Source organism: Coturnix japonica, chromosome 20 (assembly GCF_001577835.2).
Source record: "Coturnix japonica isolate 7356 chromosome 20, Coturnix japonica 2.1, whole genome shotgun sequence".
NCBI classification, from domain to species: Eukaryota; Metazoa; Chordata; class Aves; order Galliformes; family Phasianidae; genus Coturnix; species Coturnix japonica.
In genome coordinates, this window is record NC_029535.1 from 922,285 (window position 1) to 939,712 (window position 17,428).

The 17,428-nt window shown below is 49.1% G+C and overlaps 1 protein-coding gene across 1 annotated transcript; it reads left to right on the top strand.

The window, feature by feature from the left end:
• Positions 1-2,256: 2,256 nt before the first annotated feature.
• On the top strand, positions 2,257-13,636 carry NFS1 (NFS1 cysteine desulfurase). Its single transcript, XM_015881282.2, has 13 exons — positions 2,257-2,661; positions 2,747-2,814; positions 2,894-3,010; positions 3,233-3,316; positions 4,075-4,227; positions 5,195-5,288; positions 6,702-6,836; positions 7,898-8,055; positions 9,003-9,108; positions 9,289-9,370; positions 10,693-10,776; positions 10,902-10,991; positions 11,621-13,636. The coding sequence occupies exons 1-13, from the start codon at positions 2,301-2,303 to the stop codon at positions 11,682-11,684; spliced, it is 1,596 nt and encodes a 531-aa protein (XP_015736768.1). The 5' UTR covers positions 2,257-2,300; the 3' UTR covers positions 11,685-13,636.
• The last annotated feature ends 3,792 nt before the right edge of the window (positions 13,637-17,428 follow it).

The following is a 17,428-nucleotide window of genomic DNA, read 5'->3' on the forward strand; positions in this document are numbered from 1 at the left end:
GGCTTTGGGTGGGCGGCAGCTCATGGGGCTGTGAGGGGCTGTAAACGTGTGATGGGGGTAAACGGAGAACGTGAGGGGAGGGGCCGGGGGGTGTCCTGGCAGCACACGGCAGCGGAAGGCACCACCCAGAGTGGTTCAGCTTTTGCTTGGCTTCTTGTATTTAGCTGCTGGTGTTAATTGGTGCCAGTTGGGGTAAAACGAGCTGTTCCAGCACATCTGTAGCGCTCTGCTTGTGGGTATGGAAGTCCCTGAGCCACCGGCAGCACAGAGCTGCATCTCGTGGGAACTGGGAGACAGTGCTGGTGCTGCATAACGCTCTGTGGGTGCTGCGTAACGCTCTGTGGGTGCTGCATAACGCTCTGTGGGTGCTGCATGATGCTGTGGGTGCTGGGCCGGGCTCTGCTGACACAGTTGCCCCCGTGAGGCCAACCTCTGTCCTTCAGCACAACAGGAGCAAAGGTAAGGCGTGCTTCCAAAGGCAGGGAACTGGAAATGGCAGCACTGAGCTGAGTGTGTCACAGCTGGGCTGTGCTACCCCAGGCAGCACCGTGGGCTGCAGTGCCCTGCTTCACTTTGCAAAGCTCTGACACCTTATAGAGCTGTGCAGAAGAGCAGGGGGGCTGTGCTGGTGCAGTGTGCAGTCAGGCCCGGCAGCACAGTGTGCTCTTAGAGGTAACGTGCCTTTCCTTGCACAGGGAATAACAGGCTCTGGTTACAGGTGCAGGAGCACCTCGGCTCTGTCCTTGCCTGGGGCTGGACCACGGGCTGTGCCCAGGCTGGGTTCCTTTGTGCCCTGCATGGAATTTCCACCAGGAGTTCAGGTGATCGTGTCACTTAGCGCCCAAAAATGGGGATTATATCAGCTATTACTGCAGTACAAGGGAAATGCGGCAGCTGATCTGAATTAACCACAAAAGAGCTCCCAGACTCCTGCAGTGCAGCAGTGAAGTGGAATGGTGGCATCAGCAACGTGGGCTGCACGAGCAGCAGAGGGAAAAGCAGCCACTGCTGGAGGAACTCCAGTAAAGAGCAGCAGGGCCTGAATTCTCATTGTCATGGAGCAGGAGGTGAGGAAAGCAGAAATCCCGTGAAGATGACGTCTATGTAAAGGGGAGGTGTGGCACGAGGTCACAAAAACACTGTTCCAGTATCTAAAGACTTTATTATGGTACAGGGGTGGCTGGGCAGGGGCACTTTGGATTAGGAGCCCGGGCTCCAGCTCAGCAGCGGATCCCCATTCCTATGGCCATGAACGTCCCGAACGTTCCCCCGCTCTGCATCATCGTTTTGCCAACTCCGCCCATCAGCTCTCGTCCTCTCATCCCAATCCTGAGACAAAGAAAAAGGGGAAAATTACACCGAAGCTGAAGCCTGATGCAGACACACACAGCAGAAACCAACAGGTGCAGCCAGCAAAGAGCCACGGGGGAACCCAAATCCACTGTTCTTCCTGCAGGCTGGGTGTGCAGCGATGCCCTCAGGCTGTGCCAGCAGCCGGCCCTGAATTGCTACAAGGAAAAGCGGGGCTGGTTTGTACCACCAGTGAGTTGGGGCAGCTCCATCCAGCTGCACCTCAGACACTGCGGTACTGGCGGGCGCTACTTGGAGCTGCAGGGCTGTGCTGTGCTGTGCTGTGCTGTGCTGTGCTGTGCTGTGGTCATCTCGGGGGGAGGCACAGGGGGGTTGTGCCCCAGCTCCACACACCGATGTGCTGCCAGCTGTGGGACCGGCTGCACAGGGAGCACAGAGCAGCACCTCCAACTGCCGGTGCCCCACAGCCTTAAAGGGGGGAATCGGCACCGCCAGCTAATCTGAATGGGGGGAATAGAGGAGTTTGAGCTGCTGTACTGACAGCCCCTCCAGTGCAGCAGCTTGTGTGATACCATCGTGCCATAAACCACGTTGTGAATGAACGTGCTCTGCACTGTGCTGCTGTGTTTTCAGTGTGAAGGAAGCTCCAAAGCTCTGTCAGCGTTCAGACGCTCCTGTCCTGCACCCCGTGTTCTCATAAGGTTGGGCTGTAGCGGAACAATCCTCACACAGCTCTACTGCTGCGCGGGCGAACAGCAGGGCGAAGGGCCGAGCGGGGCGGCGCCGGCCGGACGTGCCCCGCAACGCCCCGCAATGCAATGCCCGGCAACGCAACGTCCCGCAATACAACGCCCCGTAGTGCCCCGCAGTCTCTCTGTAAAGCCGGACCCCCCTCCCGTCCCGCAGCGCCCCGAGGCCGTGCCCCCCCGTCCCGTCCCGTCCCCGCCGACCTGAGGCACGAGAAGGTTCCGAACAGCGCTCCCGCGGCCATGCCCACGGCGAAGCCCATCACGAAGCCCATCTTCACTCTGTCGAAGCAGCTGGGCTGCGACTGCCCGTACGGGCCCACGGTCACGGGCATCTACAACACACACACACACACACACACACACACGGTTCCCAAGCTCAGCCGCGCTCCGCTCGGTGTCCCCGCTCCTCACCGCCACCGCCGCCTGGGCCTCCGCTTCCGGTGCAGGCGGAAGGGGCGGAGCGGCGCCGTGTTCCCCGGTCTCGTTTCCTCGGCCATGTACCGGCTGTGGCGCAGCCCGGCTGCTCTGCGCCCGGTTCCTCCCGCCCCGCGGCGGTTCTCGGCGGCGGCACCGCGAACACGGACCGATGGGGGCGGGGCGGGTACGGGCGGGGTCCGCCACGGGTGGGCCGGGCCGGGCCGGGCCGGTGCCCGGCGGGCTCCTGACCCGCGTCGCTGTCTCCGCAGGGCCGCGCGGCGATGGAGGCGGCGCTCTGCGGCCGCTGTACCTGGACGTGCAGGCCACCACCCCGCTGGTGCGTGCCCGGATCCCGCAGCGCTCGGGACGATGGCGCGGGGCGGGGGAGCGGCTCTGAGCGCTTTGTGTGCCCGCAGGACCCGCGCGTGCTGGACCGCATGCTGCCCTACCTGACCGGCTGCTACGGGAACCCGCACTCCCGCACACACGCCTACGGATGGGAGAGCGAGGCCGCCACCGAGCGCGCCCGGCGGGTGAGTGCGGGCCGGGATGGCAGGGAGGGACCGCACAGCGCCGGCACCGAACGCGTGCGGGGCTGCGGGGCTGCGGGGCTGGCGGCCGTAACGTGCCGCCCGTGATCGATCCTCGCACGATCCTCGCACGACCTACGGCCCGTTCCTGAAGGCAGCGCTTCGCAGCGGGGAATTCAGCGCGTTTGGTCGCGTCGCCTCAAATCTGCGTTTCTTTTTCAACAGCAAGTCGCAGATCTGATAGGAGCAGATCCCAGGGAAATCATTTTCACCAGCGGGGCTACGGAATCGAATAATATGGCCATTAAGGTAAAAGGGCCGCGCTGACCCGTACCGTGTTACAACAGCCCCGTTAGGAGCTCGGTGCCCCTTTGAGGTGTCCTTCCCTCCCCCATGCCTGCAGGCTCTGCTGCCCGCCGTGCTGGCTCTGCCCCGTTCTGCCCGCAGCGCTGAGCTCAGTGTTCTTCCCGAGGCTGTGCTGTTCCATAGCAGAAGGCAGCGCTGTGCTCCACCTTTGGCCCCACGAGTCCCCGTAATTCAGATGTAATCTCCCACACGGTGCAGTTTTAAAACACATCACAGCTTTTGTCAGATGCGCACAGCTGGGCTCAGGGTGTGACTTCGTTTTACACAGAGGTGAACTGAACGATCCTCTGATTTGCACCAAATACGACCCTGCTGTTTGCACAGTTGGTATCTTCATTAGGAAACAGTGGGGATGTTAATTACGACCGTCCTTTTCCCTAAGATTAGCCTGTGTTTTAACCTGCAGCCTGCGCTGTGTGGTCTCTCAGGCTTCTCATTGCCTGTGACTCCACAGCAGGTTTGTAAGAGCTGTTTCTGTTGTTAAGCAGCACTTGGGATTTCTTCTGATAGCGTTTTTTCACGGGCATTTGGAGCTGAGATGCTCCTGTGCAGTCAGTGCTGTTTGGAATCGCCCAGTGCCAACCACCCCCTTCACATTAACTGTTTCACCATTTTCTTCTTGATTCTGAGCATCTCACCCAAATCTTGCTCTCCTGGGTGACCTAACGGCGCCTTCCCTGTACGTGCGCTGTGCCTGGCAGGGTGTTGCGAGGTTCTATAAGTCCAGGAAGAAGCACATCATTACCACACAGACAGAGCACAAGTGTGTGTTGGATTCCTGCCGCTCCTTGGAGGCTGAAGGTTTCCAGATCACTTACCTGCCGGTCCAGAAAAATGGGCTGATCGATTTGAAGGTGAGTCATCAAGGGGCAGAAAGGTGGTGAGGGTAGAAGAGGTTTTTGCTTGGGGCCGGTGCTGAAGAGGACCTTGGGTCCTCTGATAATACAGAGGGAAAGGATGATAAATATCGCACCACAGCAGGAGAGTCACAGTCCAATCTGTCACATTTGGAGGAGGATTTTCTGTTCTTTCTGGTGCCCCAGACTTGTCTGTCAGAGCCCATCTCTTGTCACAGCTGCTGCCGGCTCCTCTGTGCAGGCAGAGCTGCTGTGTACCTGTGGAGGCCCATGGTGGGGCTGCAGCTGGCTTTGGTGCGGGAGCTGGTGGTGAGTTTCCTGCCCGGAGCCACTCAAGGCAGCAGGCGGCTGCTGTGCTCCCTTCTGGTTTCTGCACTGACCCTTCTGGGCGTGATGGCCACAGTCCTGAGACTGAGAAGTTCTGCGCGCTGATTTCCTTGGTTGTGTTCTGTAAATAGATAGTACTGGCTTTATGTCTAGGTGTGCTGTGCAGCCAAGAGTTGGTGTGTGTTTGTATGTGTGAGTGGCGCAGGGATGGATCCCCAGCAGGCAGGGAAGGGTTAACGACATTCATGGGGAAATTTGCTGGCACGCTCCACCTTTGTGTTGCTTTTGTGTTTATGGGGTAATTGCTTTGCAGCCAGCTTTGCTTTGCCTTGATGTGGGCTACCCCAGCTTCTGGGAGTTTAATTCATTGAAAAAATAGTTCATGGCAGGGTGTGAGACTTGCAGCAAAAGCCTTTGCTCTCTTGATGGTGTCGGGTGGCACTGTGCGTAGTGGGATGTGCAGAAATGAAGCGTGCTGCTTCCTGCTGGCATTCTGTGCTCACACGGGGTAACATGCTTGTCAGATCCTGGGAACTGCTGATGGTGTTGGGCCGGGGGCTGAGGCTTGCTGGCAAATTGTGTGCGTCAAGAATTTTCTGCTTTGAGTCACAACTTCTGTCTCCTGAATGTTCACCAGGAGCTGGAGGCTGCGTTCCAGCCAGACACGAGCTTGGTTTCTGTGATGGCCGTGAATAACGAAATAGGAGTGAAGCAGCCAATTGGTGACATTGGTAAGTAGATGGCTGCCTCCAGTGCCTCCTGCTGTCACTTTGGACCATTAGACATAATAAATTCGTAGTTGACTGCTACAGAAACACACTCATGTAAAATGTTAGATGTGATGCGGCAATATACCTGTGTAGCTCTCGGGATCCCATTGTTGTTGTGTGCCAGCAGTTCTGTGATGGTGACCCCTGAACGTCCTCCTGCCCCGTACTCAAGATGTCCTTTAAAGATGTTTAAGTTTGTATGCAGTTTTTAGGCTCAGGCCCATGCCCTACATGGTTCTGGAAGGTGCTGTTTTCCCAGGCTGTGGCAGGCAGCTTATCTTGCCCAGCAGCTGTTTTTCCTCTTGCTTAGATTATGCTTTTTATGTTGTTTTTTCCTTTTCCTCTCTCCCTGTTACTGCACCTAAAGCAGCACTCAGAGTGCCCCCGGCTCTTCTCCCAGTCTTCAGGATTATATGCCTTCATTATTGGCCAGTAAGTTACCATCACTGAGTTGCTTATAGGCCTGAGGACTCTGTTATCATCCTGTATCTGTAGTCCCAAAGCGTCGTGGTTGTTCCAAGTTCAAATGCTGATGTTCTTGTAACACCTTGATAAGGAGCTGAATATTCCAGGCCTTGCAGAGTTAGCCTGGGGTGCTGACAGTGTGAAGGCTGTGGGCTCCTGTTAGCAATAGCAGTGCTGTTCTTAATGGACCACCGGAGAAAATTCTTTCCGTGCTGGCAAGGGAATGCCAGGCATGTTGCCCAGAGGGGTGTGGGATGTGTTTATGTGAGATATGGGTTCTGTGGAGGGTGAGCTGTTTTTTATCTCCTTGTCCCTTGGTGTATTTGAGCTCTGAATGTAAAAAAACAGTTGGTAGTAAACTTGAGTGAGTTGAGATGCTGCTAATTATGCTTATGCTCTGGGCATGGAACTGAGTGCTCTAAGATGTACTGGGGCAGTAAAGTTTTTAATGCCATTTGCTCTTGGCAAGAATAAGATGAGAGTCAACTTAGATCAGAGAGATGTTGGGAAGAAAAGTAAGAAGAAAATTGTGTCCAGCTGTGCAGAAGTTTGGGTGTCCCATTTGGGTAGTTCTGTAGTTAAACAGGGCTATGCCTTGGCAGGTGTGAGTTTGGAAACTGTCCCACTTCTGAGCAGTGGAAGACCTTTTACATTTCAGCTGAAGGAACTCCCCGTAGCCCCACATCATGACCTGCCTGGGACTGCCTGCAGTAGGATAGATAGCTCCTGAGCAGCTGTAGGCACGTGCCTGGACTGCAGGAGATGTGACAATGTGCATTTCTTCCTTTGTCACCTCAGGACCGGTCCCCATTGTACACGGCTGTGTTAGATTCGTTGTTGGAATCATCGGGATCATAACAATTAGGTGAAATCATGTTTTTCTTCCTGCTTTTGTTTATTCCGTTCCAGGTGAGATCTGCCGCTCACGTAAGGTTTTCTTCCACACGGATGCTGCACAAGCAGTTGGAAAAATTCCTCTGGACGTCAATGACTTGAAGATTGACCTAATGAGCATCAGTGGCCATAAGATTTATGGGCCCAAAGGTATCCATTGAAGTGTTTTTCTGATGAGTTTTTAAGGCAAGCATGAAAAACAAATAACTGCACGAGGCAGAAAGTCGAGCCTGTCTGTCCTGGTGCATGCTGCTATTACTTAAACTGTAGTGGTTTGTTTTCAGCCTGGTAAGGGCTGACTTTCAGTGGGTCGGGCAGTGCTGCTGGGTCTTCTTCAGTGCTTATAAGTTGTGAGCTGGCTTCACCGAAGGAAGAAATGGTGTCTTGTAATGGTGGTAGCGTTAGGATGAGCAGTTCTTTGAGGGTCTTCCAAAGGGTATGAAGCAGCTTTTATGCTGCAGTGGTTGAAATACTTCAGATTTGTGGGGTTAAGTTTAGGTCCAAGTGTTAATTGTAACATGGAAATAAAAATGTAAGTGGAAAGTTTAAAGTCAGTGATTTTTGGTTATCTTCTACTCCCAGTGGCTTCTTCCCACTCATCCCTCTTTCTACATCTCTGCAGTATGGGGTTTAAAATCCAGCTATGGGTTTTGTGGCTGACTCCCAGTCACTGTTGCAGTCCATGTAGTTTGTGACACAGGATGTACAGAGGGAGAAGTCACCTTTGCCGTATTCTCTATGGTATTCAAAAACAAAAGTCCAAAGGCTGAGCCTCCCCCTGTGGGACTTGTGGCTGGCCTGCTAATCCAGGGGAAGGAGTTCTACAGCGTTGAGGTGGAAATCAGTGTGGGCACCTCAATGAATGAAACATCTGTGCACAAAAGGAGCAGAGGGCTGAACTTCATCTCCTCAGGGGTTGTCAGAAGTTTGGGCAGTACAGAGCCCTCCAGTGATGAAGTGTTCTGGGAGAAACTGAGCTCCTCCAGTGTCAGGAGCTCTGGGAGTGCAGCTGTAGAGCTGTATGGATGGTGGAGGGGAGCTTTCTGGAAAGCACTGTGCTTCTATCTGTGTTCAACACGTTTTTCTCCATTGAGGTGTCCAAGTACATGTTTGCTGGGGTAACAAATGCTTCCCAATCTCGGAGTCCCTTTGCATAATTGCAGAACTGTGGATGTGTGCTGCATGCATCCAGCTGTCTCCTTGTTGTCCAGGGGTTGGTGCCATCTATGTTCGCCGGCGGCCACGTGTGCGGCTGGAACCGCTGCAGAGCGGGGGAGGCCAGGAGAGAGGGCTGCGATCGGGGACTGTGCCCACACCGCTGGCTGTGGGCCTGGGGGCTGCGTGTGAGGTGGCACAGGAAGAGATGGAGGTACGTGGGAGAGCACGTCTGACCCGGGTGCCAGAAATTGGTGGTAGGTGGTGGGTTGTTGTTTTGTTCTTGATCAGAACGTTCTGTTTGCTGGTTCTGCTGTATGTGCTGCTAGTGGGACACATGAGTGGAGGTGCTTCCTATGAGGCAGGCAGGGATCCTATGGTTACTGAAGCCTTGTTGGAAGCTGAAGAGCCCTCGTATGGTCAGTGCTGCAGGAGCCTCACATCTGGAGTCTTTTCCTGCTCTGTCAGAATTCTGGCGTTTAAAAAGAAAACATATTAGAAAGGTTGTTTCCTTTTAAAGGTTTTTTTGGAGAATGTGACCAGGTTATTGTAAGCAAGGATGAATCAGATGTGTGTGTCTGTCCATTTCTGAGCACTGGAGCTGATACCTGACTGCTTTTTTAGGGCAAGTGACATCGTTTTTAGTCTAGAATGAGACTCAGCTCATGGGCAGCTCTCATTGTGGAGGTTACATGTTATAAAGTCACGTGATGGTTGAGTTCACAACTCTGCCATCATGTGGTGACTCATCGTGAGTCCATGTTTTATGGAATACACTTTGAAAGCTCCTAGGCAAGCAAGGGACGCTTCTACCATAAAGCTGCCCTTGGTTGTGTTGCAAGACAAGTCATTTAATGTCGTGTGCCTGGCTTGTATTGAAGCACAAAAACTTGGCACTTCTCTGAGAGCTGTTTGTAGATGGATTTTTCTGAATTATTTGTAACGTTTTGAAGGTTGAAATAGCCTTCACAAAAACCCGGCAGTTCTCTTTTTTAAGTGTTGGTAGAATTAAGAGTGTTAAAGTTCCCTTTTTAAGGTTCAGATGTCATATAACCACACCCATATACTTCAGTCCATGTACAGCTGGTGGCACTGGGTGGTTCAGTGAGCTCAGACTTGCGCTGTTGCTTTCTTTGATCTCTTTCTTGGTTTCTTTGCCAGTATGACCATAAGCGAATCTCACAACTGGCAGAACGGCTTGTTACGAAAATAATGAGCGAAGTTCCTGATGTGGTTATGAATGGAGACAGAGAGCATCGTTATCCAGGTAGTGCTGGAAGAATCCTGACCCTGCTAGAAACATTTTTGTGTATTTTGTGGTATTGATGGTCATGGCTGAGTGATGCGCTGTAGTTAACCGTGGTGTGAGTGCTGCCATGTGGCGTGGGGTTTCTTGTGCATTTCATTTGATGGGAGTTCTTCTTTCTATTTCATTTATTTTTTGTAGGATGTGTCAATTTATCTTTTGCGTATGTGGAAGGGGAGAGTCTTCTCATGGCCCTGAAAGATGTGGCTCTGTCTTCAGGAAGGTAGGTGGGATGTGTGGGAAGGGGAGCAGCATATTTTGGAGAGAAAATAACGTCTGCTAATAGACTTACAAAGTAAGGAGGGATCTGCTCTGTGCCCGGTGTTTGCTGGGTTGGTTGGTGAGTCAGCCTGGCATTGGCTGCATTCTGGGGTGGTGTTTATGTGAAGCAACACGTTTCTACTGAAGGTCAAATTTACTCATCCTGAAAGCAAAAAAATTAGAAATTCCCACCTGCCAGCTTTGCAGACTCGTTTTGTGTTGTCTGGGTAGACTTAAATCGTAACTGGTTGTGACATTCATTCTAAAGGCTGCCACCATTGGGGCTTCTGTCCTTCAGCAGCATTTCACACATGTGGCAGATCATGACGAGTATCCACTGCGGCTGGACCGATATTGGAATTTACCTTAGTTAATAGAGTCTGTATTTAATGTAAAAGCAGAAAGGAAACTCATTGCACTCTTAGAGAGCTGTATTGACTCTACAGGAGCAACATTTCTGCTATGAACACCAGCTTCGTGCTTACAATGAAGTTAATGAAGTGCCTTCCTTTTCTCACCTCTGAGAACAAAATCAGAAGTGCGTGTCTTAATTTGAAATATGTTGGTATTATGAACAAGGAGAACAAGTCTTCACATGCACTGGCCTTTGCAGTCTCCTTTAACATGAAGATCTGTTCTGAGTCTCTGCTTCATGCACTTGTTTTAAGCAGCACTATGGTTTGTGCTGCAAGTTGCTGCCTGTTCAAATTGAGTAACACCACGTAGCCAGTTTTGCCTCCTGCTCGAGGACGGAGGTTCTGTGTCCTCTACCATTCCTGGGCCATCTCGCTGCAGATTCCTCTGTGCCTGTTCTTTATTACTTCGTAATGCAGCCAGGCAGCAACTTGTGAAATCTTTCTCTCTCTTTTTAATGTTCCTGTTGATGGGTTGCTTTCCCTGGGTAGTTCTGCCTTGGCTCTTTTACCTTCTATACACAGCTTCTACTTCAACTGCCTCTTGGGCTGCAGTACTGCTGCTTCTGTTTGGTACTGTATTAATACATAGTGTTATCTATGCATTCTCTTCTTTACTCCTGCTCCTGACTTACCCTTCGTTTCCATGTCATATCTGCTCCTGTCATTCTTTAGGAGCAGAGCTACTACTCCCCTTGCTCCTCTCTCCTTGTGTTCACTAGTTATTTCCAAGTGGGTGAGGAACCTTATTGTAAAGGTTAATAATATTAGATGTGTAAGTGACATGTTCTGTGTTGGAGATCGTGAAGTGTAGCATCTGCATGTGAATTTAAGTGTGAGATTGGCCTTTCTTCCCTTTCCCTTTCCCTAGTGCTTGCACATCAGCTTCTCTGGAGCCTTCATATGTTTTGCGGGCAATTGGAGCAGATGAAGATTTGGCTCATTCCTCTATCAGGTGTGTGGAGTGATTTTCCTGTTGCTTCCAGATATGTTTCTTTTCTGCTGAAAATTCATGGTGAGTTTGTTTCACTTGTCCATATGCACACCGTTCCAGTTAGTAATGCTCTTCCTTTGTTTTAGATTTGGCATTGGTCGTTTCACTACCGAGGAAGAAATAGATTATACAGTTCAGAAATGCATACAGCACGTTAAGAGGCTGAGGGAAATGAGGTGAGCCATCTTTTTGTGGAATCTGGAGACTTCTTAGGTATGGTAATCATTTGTGGAACTGGATTTAATTGAAAGAAGGTGTCTGCTTTAAAAACCTGCTCGTATCTCTGCATGCAAAGAAGTGTTGCCAGAGTGTGTGGTGGGCTTGATCTTAACTGTAGTGAAAAATGTTTAAGCAAACAAACCTGTCAACAAGCCATTTCCCAGAGCCTATCCATATGAGGAAGTAATGTGAGTAGAGCAAGCATGGAGAATGGCAACTCAGAGTTTATAAGCCAGGTATAGTATTACTGCATGTATGTATACACTTCATTTCCTTCTGGGGAAACTGAAGGATCTCTGACTTATCTGGGCAGTGTGAATTGTGAGGGCTCAGCCTCTAAGAAATGTGCACTTCGTGCCTAAAGTGGGAGCAGGAGATGAGCACCTGCCTTCTCCCGTTTGTGTTTTGTGTGAGTACAACACTGGAGATTTGTTGTGTGAAGTTCACTGACCTCCAGCAGGGCAGGGCAGATGGATACGCCTGAATTTGTCATGTAGTTGGTGATGTCGCCTGTTTGGTTATTGTTGCTGATGTTGTTCTTTGCATTTTAGATAGCACTCATTTTTTTTTTCTTTCTTCTTTACAGTCCTCTTTGGGAAATGGTGCAGGATGGAATTGACCTCAAAAGCATTAAATGGAGTCAGCACTGAGAAAACAAGCTCTCTCCGTGGACTAGACTGAAGTGGATTAAGATGTATTTTCTGTACATTCCCGAACAAAAACATGCAGCACATTTCAGCTTGTTATCATTTGCAATTTAAATGGGAAGCTCCCTTTTCTAATAATAGCCTAAGAAGCCAAAAATTGAACTAGTCTGTATGCTGGGGAAAGGCAGGATGACATAACAGCCTTTGCATTGATATTCATACGCTGCAATTTATGCTGAGATGTGCTCTCTTTGAAAATGTATTTTGCAATGTAAAAAACAAAACTGAGGAGTCCTGGTAAGAAATAGCTCGTTCTCAGCATAAAACATCCTGTGTAGCTGTTCTGTTTGCAGCACAGAGCTGTAGCTGGGCTGCAGGTTCTCCTAGAGGCAGCCTTGCAGCTGCAGGTGCTTTTGTGCTGCTAAAATGTCTCAAGAGAATTTTTTGTGTAGGAAGAAGTTTGGCATTTCTAGAGGAAAAGGATGCCTCACTGTGGCTACGTGCCTTCACAGTTAAGTTGTATGTGGAGTTATGAACTCTTTTTTTTCCCCCTAAAATTTAATACTTTTTGCTCTTTGTGTGTGTGTGTTTATGTGCTGCTTGTACAGACCGGTGTGCATTTGTACCAAACACTGTCTGGTGTTACGGAATTTAGGATACCTTTATAATGCACTTTGCTGTCCCCTCTGTTTGTTTTTTTCTACTCAGTGAAGAAAGAAAACTTGAATGACTGGGAGAGGAGGAACAGAACACGCCGGCTTCAGTTGCAGTACCAGTTTAGTTGGTACTCCATTGGTGGAGGGGGGGAAGCACATAATGTACAAGGTCTTCTGGTTTTGTTCTAGTTTTGCCTTTTTTTCCCCTTGTAGTGAGTCCTTTGCTGTTACTGTAGTCTTTGCCTATGGCAATTGGCTTCTGTCACTTCTGGGAGTCTTGCTCAGTGGGCAAACCTGGCTGTTCTGTCAGTAGGTGGGAACATGTGGCTCTGGAGTTGTTTCTTTGTGTGCCGGAGCTAACTTGTCCTGTTAGAGGCTTCCATGGGAATCCATTCCCTGCGAATGCTGGGGAAAAGTGTCTGTTAAAATGGGTTTGATTAGATGAATTTGTATCAGAATTTCTCCTTTCGTACCTTTGGTGGTCTTTCCAGTAGGAAATTTTACCCTGTATTACGAAGTGCCTTTGTAACAGTTGCATAAGCAGACAGCTCTTAAATTATTTTCTTGGTTAATGGATGCTGAATTTAGTATACATTATAGACAGCATGTCATCAGTTCTGAGTAGTATCTACCTCGAGGATGCAGCACTGTATGGAAAAGGTGAAGCTAAGCCTCACAGAGCGGACTGAATTATAGAATTGTTAATTTTTCTGTTAAGGACGGATTTGGTTGTAATGCAAAGCTAATCCTGAATGGTTCTATTTGAAATTACTAGCCTTAGCAGGTTTGATATTGTACGACTGATCGGCACCTTATGTTTCATCACCATGTTTTAAAGCTCTCATATGCGTAACTACGTTTTAGAGGCATTGTTTGTATTATATTTTATTTTTGGGTCATGTGTGGTTTCTGGGTTAAGCATGTGCTAAGAATTCCCCTGCATGTTTTAGGACTTTATGTTTGTGAATGTGTCATTTGTGTTTCATGGATGACAAAAATATAGATAAGGCTTAAACGTGGCTACTATGAGTCTTTGTAGGTAATTATAAAGTTGAAGTAAATCAAGAAAAAAATGTAGAGCACTACTTTTGCGGATCCACTTCTCCGGCTCAGCTGTTGGGCACGATCGTTGAGTCGCCAATTGCAGTCTCTCATCAGATGCCAGAGGCAGATAAGTTTGTTTGTGAACACTGATACAGGCTCTTTCATCCAGCTGACGTTTGACTTCTGTTGAGTTGTTCCTCTCATGCTGAATGTCTGATCTGACCTAATAGATATAATATATATTAATAAAACTCACCTCGCTTAGGCTGTGATTACTTGGAGAAAAGGAAACACAGACTGTGAAGGTCCTTAGTGCCTCTCATGTACTGTGATATATAAATGCTACATGTAAAGGTTTGGGTAGCTCATTCGCAATATGAAACAATGTTTGAAAATGCAAATAGGTCAAGAAGAGGAATAATTAATAGTGGAGATAATTCTCACCCAGGAGAGAACACAGAACTAGTAATGCTGAATATCTGTTTTAGCTGTGTTCCCTGCAAGTTTGAACTGAACTGAAGTGAATTGCTTTGTAAGGGATATTTACAAATTATTATTTGCATTATCTGCATTTTCTGGGTTTTCTTGGCTGCTAATTGAAGCCGTCTGCAGGACATTAATTTAATAGGAGGTAAGAAAGGTAAGGCTTGAGTATCATTGCTCTGTGGATGTCATAAAAGTTGAGACAGTGTGAGCAGTAAGAATAGAACAAATGTCCAGGAGTGGAATAGGCATCGAGTAGTGTTTGAGGGTTTGGCAATATGCAAGAAAAGCAAATAAGTTCTCTTTGATGGGTTTTAGCACTTCTAAAAGCTGATATAACATACCGACTAACTGCTAAGTAGCATTTCCCACAGAAGATCATATGGAATTAGCCATGTTAGACTTGTGGAAAGAACAGGCAGTTTGTTGATGATAGGCAGACAGGCAAAAATCATTAGATTTTAAAATGAAAAATTAACATAAAAGTTATTGCTCCCAGCAAAATAACTTCCTTGTTCTGGATCTTCTACCTGCCTGATTGACTGAGCTACTGTTCTATGGTGGGACTTCAGTCACACTCTCGCTGTGTGCAGTCAGATTGATTTTGCTCATAGCATGGATGCTCTGTGCTTTGACAAGGTGCAGTTTCCCACAGCCGAGTGGAGAAGCAGAATGCTTGGGAGAGCTGAGCACTCTGATAGATGATCTTCCACTCACTCACAGAGTCATAGAACTGCTCAGGTTGGAAAAGACCTTAAAGATCATCGAGTCCAACCACAACCTGGCCATACTGCCCTAACAAACAGCCCTCCACTCAGTCATGGCCCTGAGCACCACATCCAGATGGTTTTTAAATACATGCAGGGATGGTGACTCAACCACCTCCCTGGGCAACCCATTCCAGAGCTTAACAACCCTTTCTGTAAAGAAGTTCTTTGTGATGCCCAACCTAAACTTACCCTGGCACAACTTGAGGCCGTTTCCCCTCATCCTTTTACAGGACAAACAGCAGTAAAAAAAGCTGATATGGGGTGCTCAAATAAAGCTCTAAGTTCAGATCAAAGAGGTTTTGTGCTAAGTAGGTGTAGTAAAACTCTGAAATATGGTGTTTATTCTTGGGAGGTCTTTGAAGTTACTGCACAGAATCAACAAGGCAACTTGTAACAAGCAGCTGACTGACATTTCAAATACGGATATGAATGAGGAGTGAAAAGAGTTTCTGGGAAGTTTCTTTAAGGATTGTTTCTGCTGAGCAATGATTTGGGAACAGCTGAAACTTGCAGCTGGTGTGTGGTGGTCAGGAAAACACCAAGTAGTGTGAGTCATTTGATAAACTACCCAACTCATCAAAAGTGTGTCCTTGTAAGGAAGGGTGAATAAGATCAGAGGTGTTTTTTGAGTGGTTTCTGTGGCCTGCTGGAGAGGCAAGGAGCCTGGGAGTTAGGGTGATGCATCCAGACCAACAGTGTAGCAAAACCATAAATCAATGAGAAAATACTTTTCTTTCCATTGTGGAACCGGCATAGCAGATGATGGTTCCATCAAACTAACATCCTACTCCAGTTTTAGCTTAGGCAGAGGGCACTGAAACACCAGCTCTACTTCAGAATTTTCTTAGTACCCAATAAACACAAATCACATTCTCTTACAATATCATTTTCTCTGTTTTTCTCTCATATGCACGATATGAGGGTGCACGTAGGACATTTGTACCAGTGGTCCTTGTTTCTCTGACCAGAGGCACTGTACTGCTTTCTTTTCCCTGCTGCTGGTGTCTGACTGCATCATGCTGCCAACTCGTCTTGGGTACCCTTGGCCAATTGGCATGCTCCTAATAGCAGCCTGGGTTTGTGTTCCTTTTAATCTACACTAGAAAAATATTTTCTTCAAGTGTTCTGGAGGTGACATTTAGTTCAGTCCCTACAAGTGTTTGGCTATGACTGAGAAGACACTGAGTTCTGCTCTTTGGAGGAAATCCTGATCAGACATTTGTGCTCCAGTTGAACTGCAGCACAGACTATAACGTTTGAGGTGCTGGCTTCAATATGCAGGGATGCTGTTAACCTGCAGCAGCTGGCTGGGGTGTAGGGACTCCCTCAGCAGCACCTTTTGTGGATTTGGTATGGATAGAGTCCAGCAAAAATCTAAGGAGGATTATATTGATTGTAGGGTTGTTGGTTTTTTTGCTAGTCTGTGCAGCAAATGTCACACATTTATTAAGGGATTAGGGCACTTCACCTGTGAGGAGTGGCTGAGGGAGGTGGGATTGTTCGGCCTGGAGAAGAGAGGGTCTCATCAGTGTCCATAAACACCTGAAGTGAGAATGCAGAGAGGATGGAGCCAGGTTCTGTTCAGTGATATCCAGAGATGGGCAAGAAGTGATGGGCACAAACCAACAGATGAGGAGGTTCCTTCTGAATGTTATGAAGCACTTCTGTGCTGTACGAGTGACACAGGCTGCTTGGAGAGGTTGTGGAGTTTCCTCCTTGGAGGTCTTCAGAAGCCACCTGGATGTGGTGCTGTGTGCACTGCTCTGGGCAGACCCTTCTAACTTCTGCAAATCTGTGAGATCTTGCATTAAGGCTTTGTTTCAATAACACAAAGCGATGATGTGACTCAACGTGTTGCGCAGAAGACCAGCATTCCTAGTTTTCTTCCAGTGTTCAGCACTGCCCTTCTGTTGCCCTCCCCGTACCCACTGAAGGGCCATTGCTGCAGCAAAAGCAACGTGCTCTGCCTGGTCCCTGTGCTCCTGCAGCCCCTGGTGGGTGCTGGGCAAGCAGGTGTCTGCCAGGCAGAGCAAGCCTGGTGCTGGACGCCAGCACTGAATGCTCCTCGGAGCTTCCTTTGGCTGTGCCTGCTGTGCGTGTGCATGCCGACTGCTGAGTGCCACTTATGATAGGAACAAATGAATTACAAGACACCAGGATGCTACAGAGAGCAAACAGAGCGGGGTGTGGTGCACAGAGGGCCCACCTTGGCCATCTTGGCTAAGGAGACGAAACGGAGGGGTTCACTTGACAGAAGGGATACATTTTCAGGGAAACCCTATTAGAAATTAAGTCTAACAGCAGTACAGCCAGGGTTACCAAGGAGATGAGCAGGTGTGGGCTGTTTATTGGAAGGCATCGAGAGTGGTGGGGAAGGGGCTCTGTGAGCATCCCTGTGCCTGCCAACACTGCTAACAGCAGCCGAGCTGTCACAACCCGGCCTTGTCGAATCAAAACGTCGCCACATGAGTGTGTTTGTTCCGTGCAGCAGACGATGCCGGTTACAGTTATTTTGTTAGAAATAAGGGCTGGAGCAGCCCGTTCCACACAGCGGTGACAGAGGTGCCCCGCTGTGCTCCGTCAGGGTAAGCGCTGGGTGTGCGCACAGTAGACGTTTAACTAAGGGCGAATACAGAAGGGGATTTACAACAAAAGGGCCCTGACTCGGGGTAGTGGCACAGCTCTAATCAATCCTGCTGTGCTTCTAAGCAGCAGCAGCTCGTTGCCACAGGGCTCCGTGCCGGCTGCCGATCTGATGCCCCCGTTTCCTCAGCAATAACCCATCTGCTCAGGT

Excerpts from the sequence above, each read along its gene's own strand:
- NFS1 (XM_015881282.2), top strand. The coding sequence starts at position 2,301 with ATGCCCACGGCGAAGCCCATCACGAAGCCCATCTTCACTCTGTCGAAG. Across the intron at positions 4,228-5,194 it reads ATGGGCTGATCGATTTGAAG|GAGCTGGAGGCTGCGTTCCA; the intron begins GTGAGTCATCAA and ends AATGTTCACCAG. Across the intron at positions 5,289-6,701 it reads GCAGCCAATTGGTGACATTG|GTGAGATCTGCCGCTCACGT; the intron begins GTAAGTAGATGG and ends ATTCCGTTCCAG.